The 24,823-nt window shown below is 64.5% G+C and overlaps 1 protein-coding gene across 1 annotated transcript; it reads left to right on the top strand.

Moving 5' to 3' along the window:
• The first annotated feature begins 4,154 nt into the window (after window positions 1-4,154).
• On the top strand, window positions 4,155-24,681 carry HCFC1 (host cell factor C1). The gene is given in 28 exon segments (XM_085046604.1): window positions 4,155-5,121; window positions 5,859-6,007; window positions 6,651-6,811; window positions 8,146-8,354; window positions 9,302-9,386; window positions 9,907-10,013; window positions 10,525-10,704; window positions 11,226-11,693; window positions 12,209-12,369; window positions 13,040-13,237; window positions 13,691-13,921; window positions 14,427-14,531; window positions 14,995-15,217; window positions 15,834-15,976; window positions 16,410-16,548; window positions 16,871-17,076; window positions 17,433-19,071; window positions 19,168-19,346; window positions 19,820-19,969; window positions 19,972-20,242; window positions 20,725-20,892; window positions 20,952-21,107; window positions 21,486-21,607; window positions 21,687-21,824; window positions 22,409-22,594; window positions 23,232-23,532; window positions 23,820-23,883; window positions 24,292-24,681. Coding segments are annotated over 28 exon segments (6,387 nt in total). The 5' UTR covers window positions 4,155-4,913; the 3' UTR covers window positions 24,332-24,681.
• The last annotated feature ends 142 nt before the right edge of the window (window positions 24,682-24,823 follow it).

Below are 24,823 nucleotides of genomic sequence, written 5' to 3'. Positions count from 1 at the left end.
CAGACGCCTCCGCCGCTTCTTTGGCCCCGCGCTCCCGCCGCACCCCCAAAATCCCCCCAAAACCACCCCAAACCCCCCCAGATTCGGAGGGGGAGGGCGCCCTGCGCCGCTCGGTGGATCCCAGATCCCTCCGTTCCCAGCGTCACGCACCCCGCTGTGGTTTTTGGGGTTCCTGGGTGCGGTTTGGATCCTCCCAGGTGGGTTTGGGGAGCCCCGGGGGGCGATTTGGGGTCTCCAGGTGGTGTTTGGCTCCCGCAGGTGCTGATTGTGAACTCCTCACAGGTAGGTTTGGGTCAGCCCTGCTTTATTTGGGTCACCCAGGTGCATTTTGGACCTTTCCAGGTTTATTTGGGACTCCCCCCGATCCGTTTTGCCCCCCCCAGGTGGGTTTTGGGGTCCCAGGTGCTGATTTGGGGATTCCTGGGTGGGTTTTGCACCTCACAGGTGCTGATTTCAGACTCCCCCAGGTGTGTTTGGAATCTCCTAGGTAGCTCTGAGTCCTCCCAGGTGGGTTTTGGGGTCCCCAGGTGCTGATTTTTGGGGAATTTTGGGGTTCCCGGGGGGGATTTGGAGCCTGCGGGGCTCCGTGTGGGGTCGGGGGGCAGATTTGGGGTCCCCTTGATGACGTCACTGGATTCCCCCAGGTGAGGTCACTGGAGCCCCTGTATGACGTCATAGGGTCCCAGGTGTCTGTCACCCCCTCCCTCAGCCCCCGGGAGTGTCCTGACAGCAGTGACGTCACATCATGACGTACATCTCGCTTACTACGTCATTTAACCAATGACGTCATCGCCGGGCTCGGGGCGGGCGCTCAGGCTCCGCCCCTTTTCCCGCCTCCCGGAGCCGCTTCGCCACACTCAAGATGGCGCCGTTGCCGCGGTAACCGCGGGGGGCGGAGCTTCCGCCACACCACCAATGGCGGTGAGGGGCGGGGCCTGCCGGGGAGGGGGCGGGGCGGGATGTCACTGGGATGGACTGGGAGGGGATTGGGGACACTGGGGGGACACGGGGGGTGGCAGGTGGCACTCGGAGGTCCCAACACCCCCTGGGGACACCCCCGGAGTCTCTGGGGTGCCCCAAGAAAGCCTCTGGGACCCCCAAATCCCCCCTGGGACCCCCAACCCCCCCCTGGGACCTTCAATAGCCACAGGGACCCCAAAACAGCTCTGAGCCCCCCGGAGTGCCCGGGGAACCCCCAGACTCATTTATGGCTGGGGGGCTCCAAACTGCCCCCAGAGATACCCCAAACCGCCGTCTGCTCCTGACCGAGCGCACTTTGTCACACCTGAGCGTTTATTGTCACACCTGGCGGGTCTTTCACACTTCAGCCGCACCGGGAGAACCCCAAACCCTCATCACCAACCGCTCGCTGAGGGATGCCCGATCTCCTCTCCCCCGCCCACCCCCCGGCAGTGTTTTGGGGTCTCCGGTGGGCGAAATTGGGGCGAAAAGCGGCAAATTGGGGAGTTAGAACCAAAACCCGTTACTGCAGGGCGGGAAGAGCGCAGGCGCGAGAACGAGGCGGAGCCGCGCGTGCGCCGCTGTGCCCCGTGAGGCCGCGCTTGCGCAGTGCGCGCTCCGGCCGTTAGGCGCCACCATCCGGGGCCTGGCGGGCGCCATCTTTGAGGCGGGTGGAGGAGACGCGTCCAAAATGGCGGCTCCCAAGCGCCAGTAGCCGGCGCGGCGAGCGGGCTTTTCTCGGCTTTCGGCGCGGCGGCGGCTACCCGGAGCGAGCGGCGGCGGCGGCGAGAAGCGGCGCCCGGGCTCTGCGGGCAGCGGGCGGCTGCAGGTGCGCTGCAGCGGCGGAGCGGCGCGGAGAGCGGCGCATCCGGGTCCCGCGGCCGCCGCCATCTTGGGCCGCAGCGGAGCGGCGGGTTCCCGCCTCCGCCATCTTGGGGCGCCGCATCGGGGCTGTCCCGCAGGGGGGACGCGGGAAGGGGGCGGCGGGGCCTGAGCGGAGAGCGCGGGGAGCACCCACAGCTCCGCTCCCGTCCCGGGCAGGCGCCGCCATCTTGTGCGCGCGGCGAGGAGGAGGAAGAGGAGGAAGAGGAGGAGGATCCGGGCACGGGCGGCGCCATCTTGGACACCCCCCCTGCCCACAGCAGCGCGCCGCCATCTTGTGACCCCTCCCCCGCGCACCCGGGCACAGGCCGCTCCGCCGCCTTGGAGCCGCCGCGGTAGCGGAGCCGCACCCGGTAAGGGCAGAATTGAGCGGAGAGCGCCGGGGGGCTGCGTGGGGAGCGCGGGGGGCCTGTGGGAGCCGACACCGGGCGGCGGTTCCGCCGGGCGGGCGGCGCCATCTTGGGAGGGGACGCGCAGGGTGTTATGGCGGCGCCGTGCGCCGACATCCGGGTCCTTCCCCCCCACCGCCCCCGGGGCGCCATCCTGGGCGGGGCTGCGCCGCCATCTTGAGAGTCCGGGGGGGGCGGGGGGCGAGGGAAGCGCCGCAGCAATCGCGGCCCGATTGAGTCTCCGGGCAGCGAGGCCTCGGAGTGGCTCCGGTGTCCCGTTAACCGCGGGGGGCGGTGGGGAGAGCGGGGGCGCCCCGGGGCGGGGGAGGATGAGGAGGAGTTGGGAGCGCGGCTCGGGGAGGGGGCGGTGCCGAGGGAGAGGCGGGGCGCCCAAGATGGCGGCGCCCATGGCGGGCTGAGCGCTCCGTACAGCGCCGCGCCGCCGCGGAACGGGCAGTGCCACCGGCAGCCAGGCCGCGGGGGACTCGGTGTGTGCGGGGGGACTCGGGCGGGAATGGCGGGGAGAGATCGCGGGGCCGCGGAGAGGCGGGAAGGGGGCGGCACCGGGAGATGGCGGCGCTGGTGGGGGAGGAGGGGGGCGAACCGGGGAAAGGCGCGCTGAGGGGGGGGCGGCTCCTTTAAGGGGCGGCTGGAGTGGGCGTGGCCACGCCCCTCCGTCACCACACCCCCTCCGTTGGCGCCATGGCCGCGCCCCTTCATGGCGGCTCCGTACAGTCCCTCCCGCCCCCCTCCGCTGCTCGCCCCGGCCCCGCCGCTACCGGGCCCGGCTTGAGGCCCACCGAGATAACGGAGAAACCCCTCCCGGTCCCCCCCAAATCCCGCCGGCTCCTCCCATCCCGCCCTCCCCACAATGTCGCCCCCCGTCTGCGGCCAAGATGGCGCCGCCCGGGGCCCGAGGGGGCGTGTCCGCGCTGGCCCCGCCCCCTCCCGTCGCTTCCCGCCCACCCGCCGCGGCCGCCGGACACAGGCGCAAGATGGCGGCTCCCAGGGCGGCGTGAGGGGCCGCCGCCGCCGCGCTCCGCCCGCAGCCGCAGCCCCGCGCCGGGAGCCGCCGCAGCCGCGAGACCCCCGGAGGCGCCGCCGGGAATCGGGGAGCGGCCGCGGGCCGGGAGGGGGAGGCGGCCGCGGGGCCGCGGTGAGCGGGGGGGGCGGCGGTGGGGGGGAGGAGGCGGCCGCCATTTTCCGCCCGGGCAGAGACAAGATGGCGGCGCGCAGGGCCTGAGGGGGAGAGGGAGGCGTGAGGGGAGGGGCGGCCGGGGGCTGGGCGGGGAGGGGGCACGGCCTGGGGGGACGGCCTGAGGGGGCGGGAGGGGAGGAACGGGGGCAGTGGTGGGGAGGGGTACAGCCTGAGGGGGGAGTTGAGCCTGAGGGGGAGATTCGAGGGGGGGGAGAAGAATTTGAGTGGGGGGCAGTAATTGAGGCCTAAAGGGGGAGTTGAACCTGAGGGGGCAGTTTGTGGGGGGGAGTGGAGATGAACCTTTTTGGGGGGGAGGGCGCAGTGTGAGGGAATAATTTGAGTAGGGGGCTTGCCGGGGGGGAGGGGCACGGCCTGAGGGGTAATTTGGGGAGGGGGAGATGAAGCTCGGAGGGAGCAGGTTGGGGGGGTCACGCCGTGAGGGGAGAAGTAATTAAGAGGTGCCCTAATGAAGAAAGTAATTAACGGGGAGGAATAAACGCCCCCCCCCGCAAATTGGCTCCTCCCCCGTTGTCACACCCCCTGCCGTGGGGGGGTAATTAACTCTTTCGGGGTAATTGCGGTGCGGGGGGTGGGGAGGTGTTTAATCACATAAATGGAATTAGGGGGTAATTAAGCACTCTGGGGGTGATTTGTTGGGGGGCTGGGAGGGTTTTGGGTGGGGGGGTTTGGGGGTGCTCCCCGGAAATTTGGGATATCCCCCTCAGAGATGCAACAAGGAGGATCCCCCATGTCCAGTGTCCCCCAAAGGGACAAAGTGAGGGGGGTCAGCATCACTGGGGGGTCTTTGGGGATCCCCCATGTCCGAACCCCCCTGACCCCCCCGTGGGTCAAGTCCAGTGGGGGCATTTTGGGGTCTCTGCCTAACCCAAAGCCCCCTGACCACCTCTGGTCAGTGCAGGGGATCTCAGGTTGTTATTTCGGGGTGTCCCCAACCCCCCTGACCACCCATGTCCCCCAGGCCAGGCAGTTTTGGGGGTCCAGGTCACTTTGGGATATCCCTGACCACCCATGTCCCCCTCAGGCCAGGCAGTGGGTGGGGGTCACATACTTTTGGGGTATTTTGGGTGTTTTTGGGGCTTTCCCCCCATCCTAACCCCCATGTTCCCCCTGAACAGGGCGGCCTGGAGTAATTTTGGGTAGTAATTTTGGGATTTTTGGGGTGTCACCCCCATCCTGACCCCCGTGTCCCCCTGAGCAGGGCGGCCTGGGGTAATTTTGGGTGATAATTTCAGGTGTTTTTGGGGTGTCACCCCCATCCTGACCCCCGTGTCCCCCCAGGATAGGGAGGCCTAGGTGGGGGGTCAGGTAATTTTGGGATTTTTGGGGTGTCACCCCCATCCTGACCCCCGTGTCCCCCTGAACAGGGAGGCCTGGGGTAATTTTGGGTGGTAATTTTGGGATTTTTGGGGTGTCACCCCCATCCTGACCCCCGTGTCCCCCCCAGGACAGGCAGCGGGGGAGGCATGGCAGGCCTGGGCGGGGGGGGCTCCCCCCCTCGGGCCCCCCCGGGCCCCCCCGCGCTGCAGCCGCGCTGGAAGAGGGTGGTGGGCTGGGCTGGCCCTGTCCCCAGGCCGCGGCACGGCCACCGCGCCGTGGCCATCAAGGAGCTCATCGTGGTCTTCGGGGGGGGCAACGAGGGCATCGTGGACGAGCTGCACGTGTACAACACAGGTGGGGCTGGGGGCGCGGGGGGGGCACGGGGGGGTCACTGGGGGGGTCACTGGGGAGGGGACAGGGTCCTGAAACGGCAGGGTTGGGGATAAGTGGCACAGCTGTGACATTGGGGGGTCCTGTGGGTGTCACCATAGTGAGGGGGTTGGGGACTGGGGGGGTCACAGGGGGGGCTGGGGGTCAAATGTGGGACAAATGGGGACCCTGTGACTCCACAGTGAGGGGACTGGGGACAAGTGACACAGCTGTGACACTGGGGGGTCTTGTGGGTGACACCATAGAGAGGGGATTGGGGACAAGTGGAGATGTGTGACACTGGGGGGTCAAATGTGGGCTAAATGGGGACACTGCAACTCCACAGTGAGGGGACTGGGGACAAGTGACACAGCTGTGGCACTGAGGGGGTTGTGAGGGGATCCCCACCCTTGGGGGTGGCTCCATGTCACCCTTTGGTCACCACCCTGTCCAGCTCCTTTGGCCCCTTGGAGTGACCGCCAGGGTGACCCTTTGGGGTTCTCCCCGTGTCCCTGCATGCCATTGTCCCCGTTGTGTCCCCAACAGCCACCAACCAGTGGTTCATCCTGATGGTTCTGGGGGTCACAGCCAGTGTCCCCCCATGCCCTCACTGTCCCCGTTGTGTCCCCAACAGCCACCAACCAGTGGTTCATCCTGATGGTTCTGGGGGTCACAGCCAGTGTCCCCCCATGCCCTCACTGTCCCCGTTGTGTCCCCAACAGCCACCAACCAGTGGTTCATCCCTGCCGTCCGCGGTGACATCCCCCCCGGCTGTGCCGCCTACGGCTTCGTGTGTGACGGAACGCGGCTGCTGGTGTTCGGGGGGATGGTGGAGTATGGCAAGTACAGCAACGACCTCTACGAGCTGCAGGTACACCTGGGCAACACCTGAACGCATGGGGAACACCTGGGGAACCCACTGAACATCTGGGGAAGACCTGGGGGACACCTGGGGAAACACCTGAACACCTGGGGAACACCTGGGGAACCCACTGAACACCTGGGGAACACCTGGGTACCCTCCTGAGCACCTGGGGACCCCCCCAAACACCTGGGGAACACCTGGGGAAACACCTGAACACCTGGGGAACACCTGGGGAACCCTCAGAACATCTGGGGAACACCTGGGTACCCTCCTGAGCACCTGGGGATCCCCCTGGGATCCCCTAAACACCTGGGGAAACACCTGGGGAACCCACTGAACACCTGGGGATCCCCCAAACACCTGGGGAACTCCTGGGACCCTCCAGGTGCCCCCCAGAACTCCTGGATCTCCCCAGTTTTGGGGTCCCACGTTCCCCATCCCCCTGGGGGTCTCCCCAATCCCAGGACCCCTCCCAATACCTAAACCCCCCCCAGTTTTGGGATCCCCATTCCCCTGCACCCTAAACCCCCAATTTCGGGCTCCCCACGAGCCCTGAACCCCCCCATTTTGGGATCCCCCATCCCCCCGGGTGCCCCCCAACCCCAGACCCCCCCAAATCCCAAACCCCACATTCCCCTCCCCACTGCAGGCCTCCAGGTGGGAGTGGAAGCGGCTGAAGGCGAAGACCCCCAAGAACGGCCCCCCGCCCTGCCCCCGCCTGGGCCACAGCTTCTCCCTGGTGGGCAACAAGTGCTACCTGTTCGGGGGCTTGGCCAACGACAGCGAGGACCCCAAGAACAACATCCCCCGGTGAGGGGCACCCCAAAAACCCCAAAACCTCGGGAGTTATGGGGGATGATTGGGGCACCCCAAAAACCCCAAAACCCTGGGAATTGGGGTGGGAGGGGGTTTGGGGACACTGGGGACAGCGAGGACCCCAAAAACAACAGCCCCTGGTAAGGGGCACCCCAAAAGCCCCAAAACCCTGGGAGTTATGTGGGATGACTGGGGCACCCCAAAAACCCCAAAACCTTGGGAATTATTGGGGTGGGAGGGGAGTTTGGGGACACCCAAAGCACTGGGGACAGCAAGGACCCCAAAAACCCCAAAACCTTGGGGGCTACCCCAAAAGCCAAGGAATTGGGGTGGCAGGGGGGTTTGGGGACATCCCACATGTTTGGGGACTCCTGGGGGGCACAGGAGTGACCCCAAAACATTGGGATTTTCTTTTGGGAGGCACAGGTGACATTGGGATAATTTTGGGTGTATATTAGGGAGTTTGAGAAACCTTTTAGGACAATCTCATATCCCTAATCACCCTTCTGGGGTTTCTTAAGATTTTTTGGGGATCCTTCAGGATCTTTTTTGGGTATTTAGAGATCTTTTGAGCTCTCCTGACTCCATTTCCCCCTCCCCAAATACCTGAGCAACCCTGGGGGCACAGGTGACAGTGGCACCATTTTAGGTGTGTTTTAAGGAATTTAAGGATTTCTATAGGTAATTCTATATCCTGAATTACTGTTTTGGGGTTTCCTTGGGTGTTTTTTAGGATTTTTCCAGGATCTCCTGACCTCATTCCCCTCCCCAGTGTACCTGGGTGACGTTGGGACCTTTTTGGGTGTAGTGTAGGAGATTTAAGGACGTTTTTAGGGCCATTCTGTGTCTTTAATCACCAGTTTAAGGTTTCCTAGGGATTTTTTGGGATCTTTTAGGGATGTTTTGGGTTCTTTTAGAGTTTTTTTGAGAGTCTTTTAGGGTTTTTTTTGGGATCTGCTGACCCTATTCCCCTCCCCAGGTACATGGGTGACACTGGGACCTTTCTGGTTGTAATTTAGGGGATTTAAGGACCTTTTTAGGGCCATCCTATGTCCTTAATCACCCTTTCAGGGATTTTTTGGGATCTTTTAGGGTTTTTTGGGAGTCTTTTAGGGGTTTTTTTGGGATCTGCTGACCCCATTGCCCTCCCCAGGTACATGGGTGACACTGGGATCTTTCTGGTTGTAATTTAGTGGATTTAAGGATCTTTTTAGGGCCATTCTATGTCCTTAATCACCTTTTTAGGGATTTTTTGGGATCTTTTAGAGTTTTTTTGAGAATCTTTTAGGGTTTTTTTTGGGATCTGCTGACCCTATTCCTCTCCCCAGGTACCTGAACGATCTCTACGTGCTGGAGCTGCGCCCCGGCTCGGGGGTGCTGGCCTGGGACATCCCCATCACTTACGGGGTTTTGCCGCCGCCGCGGGAATCCCACACGGCCGTGGTGTACACGGAGCGCGACGGCAGGAGGTCCCGGCTGGTCATCTACGGGGGCATGAGCGGCTGCAGGCTGGGGGATTTATGGACTCTGGATATTGGTATGGGGATTTGTGGGGTTTTGTGGGGTTTTTATAGGGTTTTTATAGGGTTTTTGGGGTTTTTAAGGTGTTTTGGGGTCTGGGGGAATGGGAGTTACTCGGGGACCTTGGTGTTAATGGGGCATGAGTGGCTGCAGGCTGGGGATCTGTGGACCCTGGATATTGGTATGGGGATTTGTGGGGTTTTTGTGGGATTTGTGGGGTTTTTGGGGTTTTAAAGGTGTTTTGGGGTCTGGGGGAATGGGAGTTACTGGGGGACATCGTCATCTACGGGGGCATGAGCGGCTGCAGGCTGGGGGATTTATGGACCCTGGATATTGGTATGGGGGTTTGTGGGGGTTTTGTAGGATTTCTCCTATTTTTTGGGGCATTTATGGGATTTTTGAGTGGTTTTGGGGTCTGGGGGAATGGGAGTTACTCGGGGACCTTGGTGTTAATGGGGCATGAGCGGCTGCAGGCTGGGGGATCTGTGGACCCTGGATATCAGTATGGGGATTTGTGGGGTTTTTGTGGTTTTAAAGGTGTTTTGGGGTCTGGGGGAATGGGAGTTACTTGGGGACATCATCATCTACGGGGCCATGAGTGGCTGTAGGCTGGGGGATTTGTGGACTCTGGATATCAGAGGAGTTTTTATGGGGTTTTGGGGTTTTTATGGGGTTTTTATGGGGTTTTTGGGGTCTGGATGTTGGGAGAATGGGGTGTCTTTGGGGCCATTAGCAGCTGCAGGCCGGGGTATTTCTGGACCATTGATATCAGTATGGGGTTTTTATGGGATTTTTACGGGGTTTTTATGGGGTTTTTATGGGATTTGTGAGGTTTTTAGGGGTTTTCGGGGTCTGGGTGTCACATTTCGGGTGATTTTGGGGCCGTTTCTTCACGTTTCGGGGTGGTTTTCTCCCGTTCTGTGTGCTTTTGGGGTAATTTCCTGCCGTTTTGGGGTCCCTCAGAGACGCTGACGTGGAACAAGCCGAGCCTCAGTGGGGTTGCTCCCCTCCCCCGCAGCCTCCACTCTGCCACCACCATCGGCAACAAGTGAGTCTGGGGGCAAAAACCCCAAAAAAACCCCAAAATCTCCTCCCCTTTGCGTCCCTGACCCACCCCAGGGGATTTTGGGGTTCCTGAGGGGGGTAATTTTTAATTATTTTAATAATTTAGTTAATATCGGGAGACGTCCTGGGAGTTCCTAGGGAATTGTTTTTAATTGTTTTAATATTTTGAATTAATTTGGGGAAGGGTCCTGGGAGGGATTTTTAATTAATCCAATATCTGAATTAATTTGGGGAAGGGTCCTGGGAGGGATTTTTAATTAATCCAATATCTGAATTAATTTGGGGAGGGGTCCTGAGGGTCCCCCCAAGCTCTGGACCCCCTTTTGTCCCTGGGGGTGTCCTGAGTGTCCCCAGGGGCATTCTGGGGTCTGATTGGGGTGGCTGTTTATTTTATTTCCATTTTTATTTAAGTCAGGGGCTCTTTCCTGACCCCCTAAGGATGTCAGGTTTTGGGGTGGGGGTCTCTGGGTGTCCCCCTGACCCCGCTGACCTCTGACCCCCAGGATGTACGTTTTTGGGGGGTGGGTTCCCCTGGTGATGGACGACGTGAAGGTGGCGACTCATGAGAAGGAGTGGAAATGCACCAACACCCTGGCCTGCCTCAACCTGGGTGAGGAGGGGGCTTGGGACCCCCGAAACTGACCCCAAGTGGGTCCTGAGACCTCCAAAAGTGACCTTAAACCTTTAATCTGGGTGAGGAGGGGGCTTGGGACCCCTGAAATCCACCCCAAAACTGTCCTGGAACCCCCAAAAGTGACCCTAAACCCACCCTGAGAATCCCTAAAGTGACCCCAAACCCTCAACCTGGGTGGGGAGGGGGCTTGGGACCCCCATAACTGTCCTGAGACCCCCAAAAGTGACCTGAAATCTGTTTTGGGACACCCCAAAGCCCCCCAGACTCCTCCCCAATTCCCCCAAACCCCTTTCTGATACCCCAAACTCCTTCCTGAGCCCCCAAACCCTTCCCCAATTCTTCCAATCTGCCCCCAAACCCCACTCTGAGCCCCCCGAAGCCCCCCAAACCGCTCCCCAATCCCCCAAACCCCTTCCTGAGCCCCCCAAACCCCTCCCCACTCCCCCAAACCCCCCCAAACCCACCGTGACCCTGTGGTGTCCCCCAGACTCGATGGCCTGGGAGCCGCTGGTCCTGGAGACCCTGGAGGACAATGTCCCCAGGGCCCGTGCTGGTCACTGCGCCGTGGCCATCGCCACTCGCCTCTACATCTGGAGTGGCCGCGATGGCTACCGCAAGGCCTGGAACAACCAGGTGTGCTGCAAGGACCTGTGGTACCTGGAGACAGGTGAGCTGGGGGGCTGCCAGGACCTGGGTGACACGGGTGGGATGTAAGAGGTATCTGGGTGACACAGGTGACACAGGTGTGATCCTGATGTAATGTGAGAGGTACTGGTGTGATACAGGTGGGACAGAGATGTCACCCAGGTGTCACCCAGGTGTTTCTGTCCCCTCCAGAGTGCCCCCCTGCCCTGGGCTGTGTCCAGCTGGTCAGGGCCAGCACTGCCCCATTGGCCTTACCCACATCACCATCCCAGGTGTCACCCAGGTGTGATGTGTGGGTTATAGGCGTCATTCAGGTGTCACGTAGGTGTCACTCAGATGTGACCCAGGTATAATCCTGGTGTCTCTCTGTCCCCAGAGCGTCCCCCGGTGCCCGGCCATGTCCAGCTGGTCAGAGCCAGCACCCCTATTGTCCTTATCCCAGGTGTCACCCAGATTGATGTGGGGGTTACAGGCGTCACTGAGGTGTCACTTACCTGTCACTCACCTGTCACTCACCTGTCACCCGTCTCTCTCTGTCCCCAGAGCGTCCCCCGGCGCCCGGCCGTGTCCAGCTGGTCAGGGCCAACACCACCTCTCTGGAGGTGAGCTGGGGCGCGGTGCCCACGGCCGACTCGTACCTGCTGCAGCTGCAGAAGTACGAGCTGCCCGCCGCGCCTGCGCCGCCGCCCGTGCCCTCGGTGCCCGCCAACCCCCCCAAGAGCCCCGCGCCCGCCGCCCCCGCGCCCCCCCCGGCGCCCCCCAACCTGCCCCAGCTGGGCGGCGGCGTGGGGCTGACCCTGCTGTCCCCTCCGGCCGCGCCGCCCAACCCGCCCGGCGTCACCGCGGGGGTCACCGGGGCGGCGGCGGCGGCGGGGGTGACGGCGGTGGCGGCGCAGGGCGGCACGGGCACGGCGGGGGTGGCGCCTCCGGGTGCCACCCTGCAGGTGCTGCCCGCGGCCGGAGGGGCCACTGCGGCCGGGAGCGGAGCGGCCACTGCGGGGAGGGCGCCGGGTGAGTGAGGGGCATGGGGACAGGGGGGGGACATGGGGAGGGTGAGGGCTTGGGGACAGTGGGGACATGGGGAGGGTGGGGGACTTGGGGACAGTGGGGACAGGGGTTGGGCGCCTGGTAAGTGGAGGGGGACTTGGGGACATCGGGATGTGGGGTGGGGGACATGGAGGGACGTGGTGGGGTCATGGGGTGGAGGGATGTGGAGGGGAAATGGGGTGGGGGGACATGGGGACATTGAAGGGACATTAAGGGGACATTAAGGGGAGGTGGGGTGGGGGGACATGGAGGGGACAGGGGGGCATGGAGGGGTGTGGGGGTCTGGGGACACGGGAGGGGATTTGAGGAAATGGGCACAGGGGGACACGGGGGGACATTGGGGACATGAAGGGACAGGGACTCTGTAGGGACCATGGGGGCTGTGGGGACATGGCAGGGACACTGGGAGGGACATGGAGGACACGGTGGGGTGTCCCTGGGTGTCCCTGGGTGTCCCTGACCCCACAGTGTCCCTGCAGGTGTCCCGGCAGTGCTGAAGGTCACCGGTCCCCCTGCGGCCACCGCGGGTCCCCCGCTGGTCACTGTGCGCTCGGCCGGGCCTGGCAAGGCGCCGGTGACAGTGACATCGCTGCCCGCCGGCGTCAGGATGGTGGTGCCAACGCAGAGCCCTCAGGGCACGGTGAGACCTGGGGACACCTGGGGACAGGTGGGACAGGTGGGGGATGCGGGGAGAGGGTGACAGGGATGTGGGGATACAGGAAAGGATCTGGGAGGGGACACTGGGGACACAGGTGTGACACACGTGAGCCCTGGGTGGTACCTGGGTGCCCCAGGTGTGCCCAGGTGTGGTGTGGGGGTTACCTGGGTGATACAAGTGAATCCTGAGGGCTATTTGGCTACCCCAGATGTGTTCAGGTGTCTCTGTGGGTGATACAGGTGTGACCAGATACGCTCAGGTGTGCCCATTTGTACCCTAGCTGTAGCCTAGGTGTGTCCCAGGTGCCTCCAGGTATGCCCAGGTGTCCCTGTGAGTGGTACCTGGGTGCCCCAGGTGTATCCCAGGTGTGCTCAGGTGCCTCCAGATGCCCCCAAGTGTACCCCAGGTGTGCTCAGGTGCCACCAGCTCTGTCCCAGGTGCCCTCAGTTGTGTCCCAGGCATGCTCAGGTGTCCCCAGGTTTGTCCAGCTGTACCCCAGGTGTATCTCAGCTATATCTCAGGTGTGCTCAAGTGTGCTTAGGTGTACCCCAGGTGTGCCCAGGTGTCCCCAGGTGTGCTCAGGTGTGCTTAGCTGTACCCCAGGTGTGCTCAGGTGTGCCCAGGTGTGCTCAGGTACCCCGGTGTCCCGCAGGTGATCGGCAGCAGCCCCCAGATGAGCGGCATGGCCGCCCTGGCCGCAGCAGCCGCTGCCACCCAGAAGATCCCGCCAGCCTCGGCGCCCACTGTGCTCAGTGTCCCCGCCGGTGCCACCATCGTCAAGACGGTGGCCGTCACCCCCGGGGCCACCACCCTGCCCGCCACCGTCAAGGTGGCATCGTCACCTGTCATGGTAGGGGGCTTGGGGGGGCTGTGGGGTGGGGGTGGCATTGTCACCGTGGTGTCACCAGGGGACTCAGGGGGGTTTGGAGTGGCGGCACGGTGACACTGGGGGGCTTGGTGGCACTCGGGAGCTTGAGTGGGACACTGGGAAGCCCTGTGGTGGCACTTGGGGGCTTTGAGGAACCCTCAGGTGACACTGGGGAGGCTCAGGAGGGACCCCGAGGTGTCCCTAGAGGACTCCTGGTGACCCCGAGGTGTCACTGGGCCACTCAGGATGACCTCGTGGTGTCACTGGGGAGCTCAGAGTGACCTCGTTTTGTCACCAGAGGGACTCACGGTGACCCCGCAGTGTCCCCAGAGGACTCAGGGTGACCCCATGATGTCCCCACACTGTCCCCACCATGTCCCCACACTGTCCCCACACTGTCCCCACACTGTCCCCACACTGTCCCCATGTCCCCAGGTGAGCAACCCTGCCACCCGCATGCTGAAGACAGCAGCCGCCCAGGTGGGCACAGCCGGCGGGTCACCTGCGGCCACCAACGCGGCCACCAGGCCCATCATCACCGTGCACAAGTCGGGCACGGTGACAGTGGCCCAGCAGGCCCAGGTGGTCACCACCGTGGTCGGAGGAGTGACCAAGACCATCACGCTGGTCAAGAGCCCCATCTCGGTGCCGGGGGGCAGCGCCCTGGTGAGGGGACAGGGCTGGGGGACATGGGGGGCTTTGGGGGGTCCTGGGGGGCTCTGGGGGTGAGGGAGGTGGATCTGGGGACAGGAGGTGACATTGGGAGGGTCAGGATTGGGGTTGAGGGGCACTGGGGGCTTTGGGGCAGAGGGAGCTGGATTTGGGGGTCCTGGGGGCTTTGGGGCTGTGGGGATCCAGGTTTGGGGGTCCTGGGGGGCTTTGGGGATGAGGGGAGGTGAATTTGGGGACAGGAGGTGACATTGGGAGGGTCAGGATTGGGGTTGAGGGGTCCTGGGGGGCTTTAGGGGCATGTAGACCCAAATTTGGGGGGCAGAGGGAGCTGGGTTTGGGGGTCCCGGGGGGCTTTGGGGCTGTGGGGATCCAGGTTTGGGGGGTCTGGGACTGGGGGGAGGTGGGTTTGGGGACAGGAGGACATGGTGGGTGTGGGCAGTGGGATTTGGGGAGGATCCCGGGGGTCTCTGACCCACCCGGACCCCCCCTGACCCCCCAGATCTCCAACCTGGGCAAGGTGATGTCCGTGGTGCAGACGAAGCCAGTGCAGAGCTCGGCTGTCACCGGGCAGGCGTCGAGTGGCCCTGTCACCCAGATCATCCAGGTGACATCCCAAATCCCTCCAAAATTTCCTGGAAATTCCTTCCAAAATACCCTCCAAAATCCCACCAAATTTCCCTCAAAGTTTCTTTCAAAATTCCTTCCAAAATTCCTCAAAATTTCCCTCAAAATTCCCTCCAAAATCCCTCCGAATTTCCGTCAAAATTCCCTTCAAAATTCCTCCAAATTTCCCTCAAATTTGCCTCAAGATTCCCTCAAAATTTCTCTCAAAATTTCCTTAAGAATTCCCTCCAAAATCCCTCCGAATTTCCTTCAAATTTCCCTCAAAATTCCCTTCAAAATTTCCTCAGAATTTCCTCAAAATGCCCCTGAAATTCCCCATATTTCCCTCGAAATCCCCTGAAATCCCCTAAATTTCCCCAAAATTCCTGACCTCCCAGCCCCTCACTGACCCTCAGCCCCTCACTGACCCCCAGCCCCTCACTGACCGCTGTCCCCTCTCTCAGACCAAGGGTCCCCTCCCCGCGGGGACAATCCTGAAGCTGGTGACGTCGGGGGAGGGGAAGCCCACCACCATCCTGACCAGCAGCCAGGCGGGGGCAGGGGGCACCAAGCCCCCCACCATCCTGGGCATCAGCAGCGTGTCCCCCAGCACCACCAAGCCCGGGACCACCACCATCATCAAAACCATCCCCATGTCGGCCATCATCACCCAGTCGGGGGCTACCGGTGAGTGAGACCCCTCCCCAAATTCACCTGAGACCCCTCCCCGAATTCACCTGAGACCCCCAAGTCATCCCTGAGCCCCAAATCATCCCTGAGACCCCCAAACCCCTCCTACTGACCCCATGAAAACCATCCCTATGTCGGCCATCATCACCCAGTCGGGGGCTACCGGTGAGTGAGACCCCTCCCCAAATTAATCTCAGACCCCAAAATTAACCTGAGACCCCTCCCCAAATTCACCTGAGACCCCCAAACCTCCCTGAGACCCCCAAACCCCTACTGCTGACCCCATCAAAACCATCCCCATGTTGACCATCTTCACCCAGTCAGGGGCCACTAGTGAGTGAGACCCCTCCCCAAATTACCCTGAGACTTCAAAATTAACCTCCGACCCCCAAATCATCCCTAAGCTTCCTGAGACCCCTCCCCAATTTAACCCGAGACCCCCAAATCATCCCCAAAATCCCTGACCTCCCCGAGACCCCAAAGCCCCTCAAATTGCCCCAATCCCCCACCCACCCCCAGTCAGGTGCCACCGCTGAGTGACAGCAGGTGACCCTGGTGACACCCCGTGTCCCTGTCACCCTGTGACCCCCCCGGTGTCCCCCTGTGTCCGCAGGTGTCACCAGCAGCCCCGGGATCAAATCCCCCATCACCATCATCACCACCAAGGTGATGACGTCAGGCACGGGGACACCTGCCAAGATCATCACTGCTGTCCCCAAGCTGGGCGGGGGACACGGCCAGCAGGGCGTGACACAGGTGACACCCTCGGGGACACCCCCGGGACCCTTGGGATGGGGTTGGGGACAATGGTGGGGACAAGGCGGGGGTCACAGGGCACTGGGGAGGGGTTGGGGACACCGGGGACAGGCAGGACCTGGGGATGCTGGGGACACTGGCAGGGAATGAGGGACACTGGTGGGGACAGGGAGGGGCTGAGGGGTCACTTAGGTGACATTGTGGAGACATTGAGGACACTGGGGGGGATATTGGGATGGACTCAGGTGAAAGCTTGGTGACATTGGTGACACTGGGAGGGTCAGGTGAGGGTTTGGTGGCACTTGGGGGACACCTGTGGGGGTCAGCTTGGGGGTCCTGAGGTGACATTGGTGACACTGGGGGGGTCAGGTGACACCGGTGGGAGTCATCTGGGTGTCCCAGGTGTCCCCAGGTGACAGCAGTGTCCCCACAGGTGGTGCTGAAGGGAGCCCCAGGCCAGCCGGGGACAATCCTGAGGACAGTGCCCATGGGAGGTGTCCGGCTGGTCACTCCTGTCACCGTCTCGGCCGTCAAGCCCACGGTGACCACCCTGGTGGTCAAGGGCACCACTGGTGAGTGGGGACACTTTGGGGTCATTGGGGTGACACTGGGAGGTCACTCATGGTCAAGGGTCACCATGGGGTCACTGGAGGGTCACTGGGGAGGTCATTGGGTCACCATGGAGTCACGGAGGTGACCACCTTGGTGGGTATGGGGTCACTGGGAGGTCATTGGGTCACCATGGGGGTCACTGGGAGTGACGCCAGAGGGTCACTGCAGAGGGGGTCAGTTTGTCACTGTGGGGTCACTGTCATGGGAAGGGTCACCATGACACCAAGGGGTCACCATGGGGTCATTTCTCTGGGTGGTCACTCACTCCTGCTGTCCCCACAGGTGTGACCACGCTGGGGACAGTGACAGGGACAGTGTCCACCAGCCTGGCCGGGGGCGCAGGTGGCCACAGTGCCACTGCCTCGCTGGCCACGCCCATCACCACCCTGGGGACAATCGCCACCCTCTCGAGCCAGGTCCTGAACCCTGCGGCCATCACGGCCACCGCGGCCGGCGGGGGCCTGGGGACCCCAACCATCACCATGCAGGTGAGGGACACTGGGGACACTGGGGACAATGGGGACATGGCGGGCTGGGGAGCCAGTCGGGGGACAATGGGGACACTGGGGACATGCGGGTTGGGGTGTCCCCAGCTGTCCCTGACTGTTCCAGGGGTGTCCCCAAGTGAGGGTCAGTCCCAGATTGGGTGGGGTGACACAAAGATTGAGGGGTGACAGTGGCCAGGTGGGGTGTGGCTGTGTCAGTGTCACCCCCTGTGGTGTCCAGGGATGTCCCTAACCCCCCTGGGGACACAGCCAGGGTCCAGGGATGTCCCCAAACCCTCTAATCCCCCTGGGGACACAGCCGGTGTCCGGTGATGTCCCTAACCCCCCTGGGGACACAGCCGGTGTCCCAGCCCACGCAGGTGACACTGATCACGACGCCCAGCGGGGTGGAGGCCCAACCCGTCCACGACCTCCCGGTGTCCATCCTGGCGTCCCCGACGGCCGAAGGTCCCCCTGCGGCCACCTCCGGGGGGGGTGGCCTGGCCGAGCCCCCCCCCGCCGAGGCCACCCCGGGCACTGTCACCCTGGTGTGCTCCAACCCGCCCTGCGAGACCCACGAGACGGGGACCACCAACACGGCCACCACCAGCCTGGTGGCCAACGTGGGGACAGGGGGGGGACAGCAGCAGCTGCAGCTGCTCTGCGAGGACACTGGCGGGGGGACAGCGGTGCCACCACCCCCCCGGGCCTGCTCCAACCCCCCCTGCGAGACCCACGAGACCGGGACCACCAACACCCCCACGGCGGCCGGCGGGGGGACAGCGCGCCTGGGGACACCCGGGGGACCTCCGTGTCCCACGCAGCAGACGGTGGCCACGGGGACGACGATGACGGCGCGGCTGTGTCCCCCCGAGGGCGGTGGCGGCGGCGGCGGCGCTGTCACCGGCGCGTGCCAAACGCAGGAGGTCACCCCGTGCCAAACGCCCTGGGGACATCCTGAGGTGGGGACGGCCACCACTGCGGTCACCAGCGGGGTGTCACCGAGCTGTGAGACCCCCGTGGGGACACGGCTGTGCTCCAACCCGCCCTGTGAGACACACGAGACGGGGACAACCAACACGGTGACAACGACGGGGACACGGCTGTGTGCCAACCCTCCCTGCGAGACCCACGAGACAGGGACAACCAACACGGTGACAGTGACAGCGCCGAGGCCACCCTGCTCCAACCCTCCCTGCGAGACCCACGAGACGGGGACAACCAACACGGTGACAGTGACAGGGTCACAGCTGTGCTCCAACCCGCCCTGCGAGACCCACGAGACGGGGACAACCAACACGGTGACAACGACAGCGCCGAGGCCACCCTGCGCCAACCCGCCGTGTGAAACCCACGAGACGGGGACGACCAACACGGTGACAACGACGGGGACACGGCTGTGTGCCAACCCCCCCTGTGAGACACACGAGACAGGGACAACCAGCACGGCCACCACCACCACGGCCACCTCGCGACCCCCGGAGCCGGGGACAGCGGTGCCACCGCGGGGTGTCCCCCCCTGCGCCAACCCCCCCTGCGAGACGCACGAGACGGGGACGACCGACACGGTGACAATGACATCGGCGCAGCTCTGCTCCAACCCCCCCTGCGAGACGCACGAGACGGGGACCACCAACACGGCCACCACGGCCACCGCGGGGTCCCGGCCGGGTGACACCACCACCACGGCCACCAGCGCCGCCACCAGCGCCACCGCGGGGGGGTCACCGCCTTGTGCCAACCCCCCCTGCGAGACCCACGAGACCGGGACCACCAGCACGGCCACCGCCGGCACCGCGGGGTCACCGCCCTGCCAAGGCCACCAGAGCGGTGCCACCAGCACAGCCACCGCGGCCGAGGGGGTGACGTCACCCCCGCCCTGTGCCACCACCGCCACCAGCCCCCCCCGCGCCTGCTCCAACCCCCCCTGCGAGACCCACGAGACGGGGACAACGGCCACGGCCACCACGGTCACCGCCAGCATGGGCGCCAGCCAAGGTGAGCCCTGAATTGTCCCCATATTGTCCCCGAATTGTGTCCTTGGCCCTGATTTTGGGGTGGTCACCCTGCTGACCTTTGGTGTTGTCCCCACAGACCCACCCCCGCCGGCTGCCAACGGGCAGGGGGAGGGGGAGACCCCCCCGAGCGAGGGTGGCGGTCTCCCTGTCCCCCCCGGGACCCCCAGCCCTGGCCCCAGTGGCACTGCCACCCCCCAGCCCCGGGCGGTCACTACGGTCACTCAGTCCACGCCAGCGCCGGGTCCGGCCGTGCCGGTGAGGGGCCTTGGGGACACTTGGAGAGGGTTGGGGACACTGTGGGGAGGGTTGGGGACACTGTGGGGAGGGTTTGGGGACACTGTGGGGAGGGTTGGGGACACTGTGGGGAGGGTTTGGGGACACTGTGGGGAGGGTTGGGGACACTTGGAGAGGGTTTGGGGACACTGGGAGAGCTTTGGGACCATGAATAGGGTGGTTGGGGACACAGGGGGAAGAGGTTTGGGGACACTGCGGGGTGTTGGGGACATTGGAAGGGGGCTTGGGGGGGCTTTGGGGTCACTGGGAGGGCTTTGGGACCATGGTGGGAGGAGTTTTGGGGACAATGGGGGGCTTTTGGGCTTATGGGATGGCTTTGGGGACAGTGGGAGGAGCTTTGGGGACAGTTGGGGACACTGGGTGCCACAAGTTCCCTGCAGGTGGCTCTGGGGGCCACCAAGCGCCCATTTTGACCTCTCTCCCCTCTCCCCCAGACCATCTCGTCGCTGACCGAATCCCCCCCGGCGCCCCCCGAAACCCCCCCGACCAGCACCCCCACCCCCCCCGCAGAGCCCCACCCCCCCCAGACCCCCCCGCGGCCACCTCCCCGTCCCCCCCCGCCCCCGAGGCCACCCCCAGCGCCACCCCCGCCGAGGCCAGAGGGTCCCCCGAGCCGCTGGCCGTGGTGGTGCTGCCGCCGGCCGCCGGCGAGGGAGCTGCGGCCGAGGGGCTGGCGCTGCCCCCCGAGCTGCTGGCCGAGGCGGGGGGCGCCGGGGGACCCCCGGGACTGACCCCCGAGGAGCTGGCGGTCACCGCGGCGGCCGAGGCGGCGGCGGCGGCTGCGGCCAGCGAGGAGGCTCAGGCCCAGGCTCTGGCCATCCAGGCCGTGCTGCAGGCCGCGCAGCAGGCCGTCATGGGTCAGTGTCGGGGGGGTTTGGGGGGTCCTGGGGGTTTGGGGTGTCCTGGGGGGATCTGGGAGGATTTGGGGGTGTTCTGGGGGGCGTTGGGGGTGGTCATTGGGATTTTGGTCCCATGGTCATTGACAGTCTTGGGCCCAGGCTCCTCTCTGGCCATCCAGGCCGTGCAGCAGGCCATCAGGGGTCACTGTTGGGGTTGGAATTTAGGGGGAATTTGGGGTGGATTTTGAGGTGACCACGATGACCCCCTGGGGGACTTGGGATGACCACAGTGACCCCCGAGGGCATTTGATGTGACCCCATCACCCCAGTGACCCCACGGAGGCTGGATTTTGGGCTGACCCCAGTGACCCCATGGGGTGCGTTTTGGGCTGACCCCAATGACCCCGTGGGGTGGATTTTGAGATGACCACGCTGACCCCACAGAGGAAGCATTTCAGGCTGACCCCATCACTGACCTGTCCCCCCTTGTCCCCCCGCAGGGACATCGGAGCCCCTGGAGCCCGGCGAGGCCGGGGGTGGCCCAGCAGAGCTGGGGGGAGCCCTGGGGGTCTCGGAGGGGGCGGGGGGCGCGGGGGGGGCTCTGCCCCTGGTGCTCACCCAGCAGGAACTGGCCGCACTGGTGCAGCACCAGCAGCAGCTGGCCGAGGCCGGGACCCCCCCCGCCGCCCCCCGCGCCCGCCCCCGCCCTCCCCCGCCGCCGCCCCCCCCCAGGCCGCCGCGCCCCCCCCCCACCTGCCCACCGAGGCCTTGGCCCCTGCGGACAGCCTGAACGACCCCACGGGGGACACCAACGGCCTGGGGGACCTGGGGACAGTGCCCGGCGGGGCCACCCCTGCCACCCTGCTGCCACCCCCCGGCGACGGTGAGTGACCTGGGGGGTTTGGGACTCCTGGGGGGTCACCTGGGGGGGCTTTGGGACCCCTGGGGGGACATCTCTGGGGGGGTTTGGGACACCTGTGGGGTGGGGACCTTTTGGGGGGACATTCCTAGGGTGGGGGGATGGCACTCTAGGGGAATTGGGATCCCTGGGGGGACACCCCTGGCAATGGGGACACCCATAAAGGGTGGGGTGGCACCCCTGGGGGGTTTGGGACACCCTGGGCGTCCCCAACAGCAATGGCATTGCACTCCTGGGGTTGGTTTAAGACCCCATTCCTCACACTGGGGTGGGTGGGGACACCTGAGGACTTCCAGAGGGGTCCTTTAAGCCCCCTCCCCATAGTTTCTGTCCCCCCCGCAGGCCTGGCCCCCTCGAGCGCCTTCGTAGCCCCCCCAGGCCCCACGGTAGCCCCCAGCCCCGCCAAGCTGCAGGCGGCCGCCGCCCTGGCCGAGGTGGCCAACGGCATCGAGAGCACCCCTGTGGTGAGTCGGGGGTCCCTGGGATGTCCCCAGAGTGTCCCTGGGGTGTCCCCAGCCCCGCTGACCCCCCGTGTCCCCCCAGAAGCCAGAGCCGGGCGCTCAGCCCCCCAAGGCGCTGCCCAAGAAGGAGAACCAGTGGTTCGATGTCGGTGTCATCAAGGGCACCACCATGATGGTGACACACTACTTCCTGCCCCCCGAGGACGCGCCGCCCGCGGATGTGAGTGACAGCCTGGGGACAGCCTGGGACAGCCCTGCGGCACTGGGGACATCCCTAGGGACAGCCCTGTGGCACTGGGGACATCCCTAGGGACAGCCTGGGACAGCCCTGTGGCACTGGGGACATCCCCAGGGACAGCCTGGGGACAGCCCTGTGGCACTGGGGACACCCCCAGGGATAGCCTGGGGACAGCCCTGCGGCACTGGGGACATCCCCAGGGACACCCTGGGACAGCCCTGTGGCACTGGGGACACCCCCAGGGATAGCCTGGGGACAGCCCTGTGGCACTGGGGACGCCCCCAGGGATACCCTTGGGTTCTCTGTGTCCCCATGATGTCCCCATGTCCAGGGGGATTTCTGCATCCATGTTACATGTCCCATGTCCCCACGATGTCCCCACATGTCCCCACACGTCCCCTGTCCTGCAGGACAAAGGCACAGGGCTCCCTGACCACTCCCAGCTGCACCACCAGGAGCTGTTCCCCCTTGTCCGGGGGGTTTCACTGTCCATATCCCATATCCCCATGATGTCCCCACGATGTCCCATGTCCCTGTGATGTCCCCACACGTCCCCTGTCCCGCAGGACGAGGGCACAGGCATCCCTGACCACTCGCAGCTGCGCCGCCAGGAGCTGCAGCCGGGCACAGCCTACAAGTTCCGCGTGGCCGGGCTGAACGCCTGCGGCAGAGGACCTTTCTCGGAGCTGTCGGCCTTCAAAACCTGCCTGCCCGGCTTCCCCGGGGCTCCCTGCGCCATCAAGATCAGCAAGGTGACCCCAGACCCTCAGTGGGGACCCCAGACCCATGGGGAACCCATAGCACTGACCCCAGACCCATGGGGACCCCATAGCACTGACCCCAACCCAATTGATCCTAATCCAACCCAAACTGACCCCAGCCCTGCCCAGCTTCCCCATCGAGATCAGCACGGTGACCCCAGACCCTAAATGGGGACCCCAGACCCTCAATGGGGACCCACAGCCCAGCTCGTGGTGCCACCAGCTCCGTGTCCCCCTGATCTGTCCCCCAACACCCCCATCCCCACCCCCCGGTTCCCTGCTCTGCCCCTCATCCCCTGCTGTCCCCTGTGTCCCCAGATCCCCAAGAGACCCCACCTGATGTGGGATCTGTGTCACCCCGTGTCCCCAGCACTCCTGTCCCCCACCCTCTCTGTCCCCCCACTCCTCTCTGTCCCCCCCTGACCTCGCTCTCCCCTCATATCCCCCGTGACCCTGCTGTCCTGCTGTCCCCAGAGCCCTGACGGAGCTCACCTGGTGTGAGTGCTGTGTCACCCACTTTGTCCCCAGCCCCCTGACCCCACTGTCCCCATGTCCCCATGCCCCCCAAACAGCCCCCATGTCCCCTGCCCCTGCCGTCCCTCTGACCCCTCTGTCCCTCTGTCCCCAGAGCCCCGACGGAGCCCACCTGACCTGGGAGCCGCCCTCGGTGACCTCAGGCCGCATCGCCGAGTACTCGGTGTACCTGGCCATCCAGGGGGGGCCGGGCGGGGGTCCCGAGGCTCGCGGGGGGGGCGCCCAGCTGGCCTTCATGAGGGTCTACTGCGGGCCGAGCCCCTCGTGCCTCGTGCCGGCGTCCAGCCTGGCCAGCGCCCACATCGACCACACCACCAAGCCGGCCATCATCTTCCGCATCGCCGCCCGCAACGACAAGGGCTACGGCCCTGCCACCCAGGTGCGGTGGCTGCAAGGTGGGTCTGGGGGCTCTGGAGTGAGGCTGGGGGCTCCGAAATGGGTCTGGGGGCTGTCCTGGGCACTGGGGGGCTGTGGGTCTGGAAGTGTTCCCCTGTCCCCACCCCAGAGTGACAAGGGTTACAGCTCTGCCACCCAGGTGTGGTGGCTGCAAGGTGGGTCTGGGGGCTCCAGAATGAGGCTGGTGGCTCTGAAATGAGTCTGGGGGCTCCAAACCCCCGCTGGGGTGGTCTGCAGACCCCCGGGGGTCTCCCCCAGCCCCTGACGTTCTCCCCCAATCCCCCAGAGTCGAGCAAGGACGGAGGCGCCGGGAAACCTGGCAGCAAACGACCGCTGGCGTCCCCCGACCTGTGAGTGGGGGTCTGGGGGGGTCTGGGGGGGTCTCAGAGGCTTGTTTGGGGGGCATGAGGGGCTCTGTGGGGCTGGGGAGGTCTGGGGATCCATGGGGGAGCCATGGGGTTGGATTTGGGGGTCTCTGGATTTGAGTTGGGGGTCTCAGTGGCTGGGGAGGATCCTGGGGGTTTGGGGGTTGCTTTGGGGGTCTGGGGGGTGTTTTGAGGGTTCTGGGGGTCCTTTTGGGGGGGGCTGGGTGGCTCCTGGATGGGTCTGGGGGCTGTTTTGGGGGTCTGGGTGGGTCTGGGGGCTGTTTTGGGGGTCTGGGGGCTGTTTTGGGGGTCTGGGGTGGTTTTTCGGGGCTATTTTGAGGAGGGGTCTCATCACGACCCCCCCCAACCCCCTTCCCCAAATTGCCCCCCCAGGAAATCCGCTCCAAAGAAGCCCAAGGCTGAAGGGCAGTGAAGGACCCCCGGGACCCCTCCCCAAATCCCGGGACCCCCCCAACCATCCCGGGGGGTATTTTGGGGGTCTCCTCGCCTCGGGGGGGGTCGGGGGGGCTTTTTTTTTACCTGTTGCAGTTGCTGGAATGAAAAAGTTTTGTACAACGCTGCCCCTCCCCCCCCAAATCCCCCCCCGCGCCCCTCCCCCACCCTGTACAGACCCCCCGGGGGTGGGGGAGGGGCAGGGAGACCCCCGGTGTATCATAGCGAGGGGGGGGAGGGGAAAAGCGACCCCCCCCGACCCCTCCCCCCCCTCCGAGTGTTGTGTCCGTCGTTTTTGTGCTATTTTGAAAATTAAAAAAAGACATTTTTTTGGAGTAAAAAAAAAAAGAAAAAATGGGGGGAATTTGGGGTGGGGGAGGGGTCTGGCGGTCTGGGGTCACTCTGGGGGTCTCGCGCCCCTCGGAACGACCCCAATTTTGGGGTTGGGGGAGGTCTCGTGATGGGGGCGTGG

This window comes from Lichenostomus cassidix, unplaced genomic scaffold (assembly GCF_008360975.1).
Source record: "Lichenostomus cassidix isolate B80296 unplaced genomic scaffold, HeHo_3.0 HiC_scaffold_40, whole genome shotgun sequence".
Classification (NCBI taxonomy): domain Eukaryota; kingdom Metazoa; phylum Chordata; class Aves; order Passeriformes; family Meliphagidae; genus Lichenostomus; species Lichenostomus cassidix.
This window is presented reverse-complemented; position numbering and strand designations above follow the sequence as displayed.